Below are 6,753 nucleotides of genomic sequence, written 5' to 3'. Positions count from 1 at the left end.
AATGTAATCAATGAATTAAAAAAAAAAAGAAAAAAATATAATGCCTGGCTATACAGCTGTTGACATTTGTTTCCCCAGGAGTTCATGAAAGCTATTTCAAATGGCAGCTTTTCGTTACTATCTTTTACTTCTGGTCAAGTGTTGTGACTTATGAATTTTTTGATTGGTGTCCTTTGGTGTGTGGGAAGATTGGTTCAATTGGGCCAACATTATGACATTAGAAATGTGAGCATTAATGGACATACATGAGAAACATTATACTTGCTTACGTGTAACACACCTGGAGTAACGCAAGAATGTAGTAAAAATATTACAAAATAAACAAAATAAGGAACTATGATATAGAAATCCAAGTTTGGAAAGGGCAGTTCTCAATGCAAGGAGCAGAGTTAAGAATAGTTCTTCCTACACTGCTTCCTGCTTGGGCTTCATCTGCTCCTTGGGGAATATGACTTTAGTGTAGTCCCAATTGAGAGAATGTTGAAACACAGTTCCCATAGCGACAGGCTCTAAAGTGACAGAAAACAAGGAGAACTTTTCTTGGTTGTTTTATCATCCAAACAAGAATCCTCTAAGGCTCCTGGCAAAATTCAGCTTTTAATGAAGCTTAAATCTGCTTTGCTCTCTTTGTCCCAAGGGGTCCCTTTCCTATGGGACTCAATTCAGGTCCATGGGAGTGATCTGTTTTCTTTAATTGTGAACTAACAGTGGTGTGAAGAAGGAGAGCAAGGATTGAGATTTATCATACTTACCTATGCAGTCTCAAATGTCTAAGTGAGATTTACACTTAGCCACTTGTTACTGTGCAGTGAGTAAAATGTATTCCACTTGTGAAGGAATAGCAACCAGGGTATGTGCAAACGCTACCTAGCTCTCACACCTCACACATGGGACTGACATAAGGGCTGTAATTCACTCACCAAGTGTGGGACAGGCAGCTGCCAATCCCATATGGACTCCAGCTGCCTTATCATGACCAAAATTATATCTCTTATCAACTGAGTGATTAGAATTTCATTACTAGAAATCTTTTTTTTTTGTATAAAATGCCAGTCTTCATTAAAAAAAAAATGTATTGTTTCCAAGTTCCTGTAACCCCTGTGAGCCTTCTTCCACCGTGGAACTGCCTGCCTCTTCCTGGTCTCACGGCTATTCAGCTTTTAGCAAGAATTTGCCATCTAACATCCTTTCCCTACATTACATGTGTTTTATGTTAGTCTTACATGTATTTTTCTATAATATGTCATCCTTCTTTCTAGGCTCTTCCATTTTTCAGGCCTTAACTCATCTCTCACATAGACCCAATGTATTATCACTCCCCCATTTTGTGTACGAGTGGACAGAGAATCAGAGATTAATAAATAATTTCTGAGCTGACAAAGCCGAGTTCTACACTTGGCTTCAAAGACGTAACAGTCGATAAACCTAGATGTCACAGTTCATGGAGGGACACAGATGATCACGAACACTGTAACACATTGTGGGTCAAGCTGCTGCTGATCTGAGGACAGAGTGTCATAGGAGTGCTTGAACTAATTCTTGTATTGGATATAACCTGTATTGATTGAAGACCTAACTCTTTCTGGTGTTTTTGAATTTTAATAGGATTTATACAAGACACAAAAATATTTTCCTGTAACATAAAACTTCAGATCTTTGATGCATTTAGTAATTTGTATTTTGTGTCCTGACCTGAAATCAAACAATTTGGGGACAAGGTTATTTCCTTCTAGGTGGAGTAAGGAACATCATGTTGAACTCTGTTCCAAATGTTGTCTTAGCAGTTTGGTGGCTGAGGTTTCCATCAAAGGCTCTGCAAAGCACTTGCATGTAGGAAGCTTAGTTTTTGAAACAATCCCACGTTATGGGTAGATGAAGCAGAAAAGGATGGAACACCAATCCAAGGGTATCTTGAAGCTTAGTTACAAGGGAAAATTAGGTTAAGTTCCTCTCATCCTTAAGATCCTTTGAAGCTTGAACCATGTCAAAGAGAGAGCATTGACACATAGGTTTTTGAGTGTGTTGACTCCTTCACACATCCACATTTGCCCTTGCTCCAGCTTGGCTTAGCAGATTCTCAAGAAGACACCGAAGTACAGTACCAAAGACAGCTTGGGGAAGATAGTGTGGATACATGGTACAGTGGAAGGACAATGCTGTTGCGTTAGGACTAGGTGAATGTCACTGTCACAGAAGTAGGCAGTAGAAGGGGCTGTAGATTAAATAACATAGAATGAGGCAGAGAAGCGAATATGTCCAATGCAGAGTGCATGGTGAGGTGAGCTGAACTCAGGGCCTGGTAAGAACATTGAGTAAAGTATAGCACAGTACAAGGCAGGACCAACGTTATGTGATTTTTATTGTGCTAAAAATCTTAGACATGTCTATTACTTATTCTAAGAGCCTATTAACTGATCAATGACTCTTTAAGATAATAATGTCTCAACTGTAAGTTAACCACAGCACTAGCTGGTGGAACCCTTGCACCATTGATCACAATTGGTGATCAATTGGTGATCAATGACACCATGGACACAAATCAGAGACTACCTGATCTCTCAACACCATTCTGACCATGCAACTCCCCTGTTTGATGTGTTTTACAGATTCACAATGCATTTAAGTCTCTCCCAGTATGAGCCTGATATGCTATTCCAGGTCTGATGCCCAACTATGAGCTTTATCTGTGATTCACATATTAGGCAAACTAGAGTCAGGTAAGCTTTTGCAGACATGTAGTTAGATAATTAAAATTCAAATGTATTTGAAAGGGAGTAAAAGAGAAAAAAAGTTAGAGAAATCTTCCATCTATAGTTCACTTTCCAAATGCCTATAACTGCCAGGACTGGCGCAGGCTTGAGCCAGGAGCCCAGAACTCACTCTTGGTTTTCATGTTGTAGAAACTCAAGTGTTTGAGACATTGCCTTCATCCTAGGATGCATGTTAACAGAAGGCTGGAATCAGGTGTGAAGCTGGGATTCAAATTCAAGCACCCTGATGTAGAATATAGTTGTCCTAAGCTTTGTCTTTTTTTTTTTAAGATTTTTGAAAATTCTTTTTGGAAAGTCAGACATATATAGAGGAGGAGAGACAGAAAGATCTTCCATCCAATGATTCACTGCCCAAGCAGCCGCAGTGGCCAAAGCTGCGCCAATCTGAAGCCAGGAACCTCTTCTGGGTCTCCCATGCAGGTGCAGGGTCCCAAGGCTTTGGGCCATCCTCAACTGCTTTCCCAGGTCACAAGCAGGGAGCTGGGAAGTGGGGCCACCGGGATTATAACCAGTGCCCATATGGGATCCAGGGGCATGCAAGACGAGGACTTTAGATGCTAGGCTACCATCCTGGGTTTTTTTTTTTAGATTTTTTTTTCAGTTTTTAATTGGAAAGTCAGATATACAGAAAGGAGGAGAGACTGAGAGTGCACTAAACACCTAATTCTGAGACTCATGCTTCATTTACGACTCGATCACACACAAGCTAAGGGATTGAGTGGATCTCATTTTTTTTTTCCTGGTCTGGAAAATATAGGTTGGGAGGATTAGATAAGAAGAACTGTAATGTGGCTGATTTATATCAGAGGGAGATTTTGAAAAGAAGCCTAAATCCTAATGTCCTAACCCTGGAGAATCTGATTTAACATTCTGGATTGAGGGAGCAGCATATGTGCCTGGAGTAAGTACCTACTTGTCTGATTCAGTTGTATAGTTAGATTTATGAACCACAGGAGTAGATGATCTTACAGCATTGCTTAAAGTCTAGGAGTGCACCAGTGTGAGAATTAAGTGTAATTCAGCTCAAGCTGGTGTCTGAGAGAATGGTGCTTCAAACAGTTAACTTTTGTCACGAGGAGAGAGTTTGGAAATGAACAATGCAAAGAAAACAGGGAAATAGGACAATGGGGTAAAGAGGAAATAAGCTACTTTCAGGCTCATATGAAAGTCCTGGGGTGTGGAAGACTAGACGAATATGGAAAGGTCAAAGATGGGGTGAGGGACCATCAGGGAGACTTCTAACAATTTACCCAATTTGAGAAAACAACAGCAGCAACAAAAACAGAAGCTGCTTTTAATGGATTGGGATTTTTCTCTGTTCCTAAGCTCAAACTCTGAGAGAAGACAGGATGGCGTCTTCTCTGAACTGGTATTGTGCATTCCCTGTGAGGCGCTGAAGCTTTAATGGCGTGTTGAATGCCATCCTCTGAACTGACATGACATTTTTAAATCCTTCCCTGGATCTTGTCCTGTTATCTTAGTCACATGTGCTTTATTTTATTTTTTTTCAAAGCATCAGTAACTTCAAGGCAAGGTCCCTGTTTCATCTACCTCATTGTTTCCTTCACAGGGAAATGGTAAACACAATTGCAAAGAACAGAAAGTTGGGGTGAGACAGACATGGATTTGTTCTAACTCCAGTGATTCCACATATGAGGAGTTAATCATTCCACCTCCAAAATGGGGGTGTAAAAACTCAGCTCAGAAGATTTAATATAGAATTAAAATAAAGTATTAGCTGGAAAATGGCATTTTCTGATACACCGAGATCAGTTTATAGTCCTAGAACAGAAAAAATGCTGATATGTCAACTATTTAATAAATGGTAAATTGCTATTTACTCACAGGCTTTGCATATTTCTGCATAGACATTAAACAATTATTTTTTAATGTTTTCAAAGACCAAACTAAATTGTAAAACATGTAACATATAAACCAAATTTATTTATTTATAAAGTTACTATCTGGGGGTATGATCTCAGGGGAATCTCTGGCTTTCTACATAATCAAGTCCCTGTACTCCAAACCCACAATAAACGTGTCCAGTCTCCTGCCACCAACTGGAGCTGATGACAGGCAAGGAGGCAAGGCTGTTATATCCCTCCTACTAGATGGAGAAAAGGCTCAGGGCAAAGCCTGGCGCATAGTTCATGCTCTGTAGCTCAGAGGTTCAGAGGCAGCACAGGCTCTGATGCTGCTGTCAGTGCTGGGACAGACGGCTGTGCCTCATCGTTCATCTGGGGTAGCACCACAACCACCCACGTATTTGAACAACTGAAGATAAGAGGCAGATCGTAGGGACCATCTCTGAAGCTACAGTTTGAAGTGCGGTGAGTGACTGGACTTGGCTGAAGGGTGGGAACTTTATCTGAGCCTCCACCCCACCCTCCTGCTCTGTCCAGGAAATCACAAGGTGGACCCCCCAGACGTAGACACAGGGGATCCAGCCACTGAGGGGACTCTTCCCAGAGACTGGCCCCAGTGTTTGCAAAGTGGAACAGAAAGTGAAATTGGAAGCCCACAGCTATGTGTAAAAGTAATAATCAGGGTTCTTGGAGTCTTTCTCAGCAGCATCTGTCTGCAAGATGGGATAAGTGCATCCAGGGGCCAATCCAGAGGCAGAGTTAACTTGGGACAGAAGAGCCCTTGGGCATCATCAAAGACCCTGCTGAGGAAACTGAAAAAAAAAAAAAAAAATCTCCGTGTGCTTCCAGTTCCCCCAAATGGGTGAGTGACAGTGGGGGGTAGCAGTGGTCTCTCTTTTTAAATGGCTCCTTTATCTGTCCCCACAGAATACCTTGGTGAAAATGGTAGCTGAGAACACCTCCTCTGTGACGGAGTTCATCCTCGCAGGCTTGACAGAGAAGCCGGAACTCCAGCTCCCCCTCTTCTTCCTGTTCCTAGGTTCTTACCTGGTCACTGTGGTGGGGAACCTAGGCTTGATAACCTTGATTGGGCTGAACCCTCACCTGCACACCCCCATGTACTTCTTCCTCTTCAACCTTTCTTTCATAGATTTCTGCTATTCTACCGTCATCACTCCCAAAATGCTGATGAGCTTTGTCTCAAGGAATAATGTCATCTCCTACGGTGGATGCATGACTCAGCTCTTCTTCTTTCTCTTTTTTGTTGTCTCTGAATCCTTCATCCTGTCAGCCATGGCGTACGACCGCTATGTCGCCATCTGCAAACCACTGGTGTACATGGTTACCATGTCTCCCCAGGTGTGTCTCCTCCTTCTGTCGGGTGTCTATTGGATGGGGTTTGCTGGGGCAATGGCGCACACTGTCTGCATGGTGAGACTGACCTTTTGTGCCGAGAACCTTATCAATCACTATATGTGTGACATCCTTCCCCTTCTGGAACGCTCTTGCACCAGCACTTACGTGAATGAGCTGGTAGTTTTCATTGTTGTGGGCATTGATATTGGGGTTCCCACAGTCACCATCTTCATTTCCTATGCTCTCATCCTGTCCAGCGTCCTCCGCATTTGCTCTGCCGAGGGCAGGTCCAAAGCCTTCAGCACCTGCAGTTCGCACATAATTGCAGTTTCTCTTTTCTTTGGCTCAGGAGCATTTATGTACCTTAAACCTTCTTCTCTTTTGCCTATGAATCAGGGGAAAGTATCCTCCTTATTCTACACCATTGTGGTGCCCATGCTTAACCCATTAATCTATAGCTTGAGGAATAAGGATGTCAAATTGCTCTGAGAAAAACCTTGAGCAAACGCTCATTCTCTTAAAAAGGAGCAATGTTTAGGAAAGGAAAAGACTGCTTCAATAAATGATTCAGGCTCCACTGATTACATGGAAAAGGTTTTAACAAAATCTTATATGGGTTTGCCAATCTGACCTCCTACTTGCAGTGTTTCTCAATTTATGAGGAATTTTAAAACTAAAGAATATTTTAGGTGAGCCTTAGGGATCACTTAATTACATTTTCTCTTATTTTTGAAGGTAGATGTAGGGTTTTGTCCATTGCT

General features: G+C 41.8%; 1 protein-coding gene across 1 annotated transcript; it reads left to right on the top strand.

Moving 5' to 3' along the window:
- Positions 1–5,578: 5,578 nt before the first annotated feature.
- Positions 5,579–6,507, top strand: LOC101516144 (olfactory receptor 8B8). Its single transcript, XM_004597681.3, has one exon. It carries the CDS (start codon positions 5,579–5,581, stop codon positions 6,479–6,481), a length of 903 nt encoding a protein of 300 aa, XP_004597738.2. The 3' UTR covers positions 6,482–6,507.
- Positions 6,508–6,753: the final 246 nt, after the last annotated feature.

Source organism: Ochotona princeps, chromosome 4 (genome assembly GCF_030435755.1).
Source record: "Ochotona princeps isolate mOchPri1 chromosome 4, mOchPri1.hap1, whole genome shotgun sequence".
Lineage (NCBI taxonomy): Eukaryota > Metazoa > Chordata > Mammalia > Lagomorpha > Ochotonidae > Ochotona > Ochotona princeps.
The sequence above is the reverse complement of the archived record's forward strand: the minus strand, read 5'-3'. Positions and strand labels throughout refer to the sequence as shown.

Bases quoted from the DNA above. Each gene is read 5' to 3' on its own strand.
- LOC101516144 (XM_004597681.3), top strand. From the start codon at position 5,579: ATGGTAGCTGAGAACACCTCCTCTGTGACGGAGTTCATCCTCGCAGGC.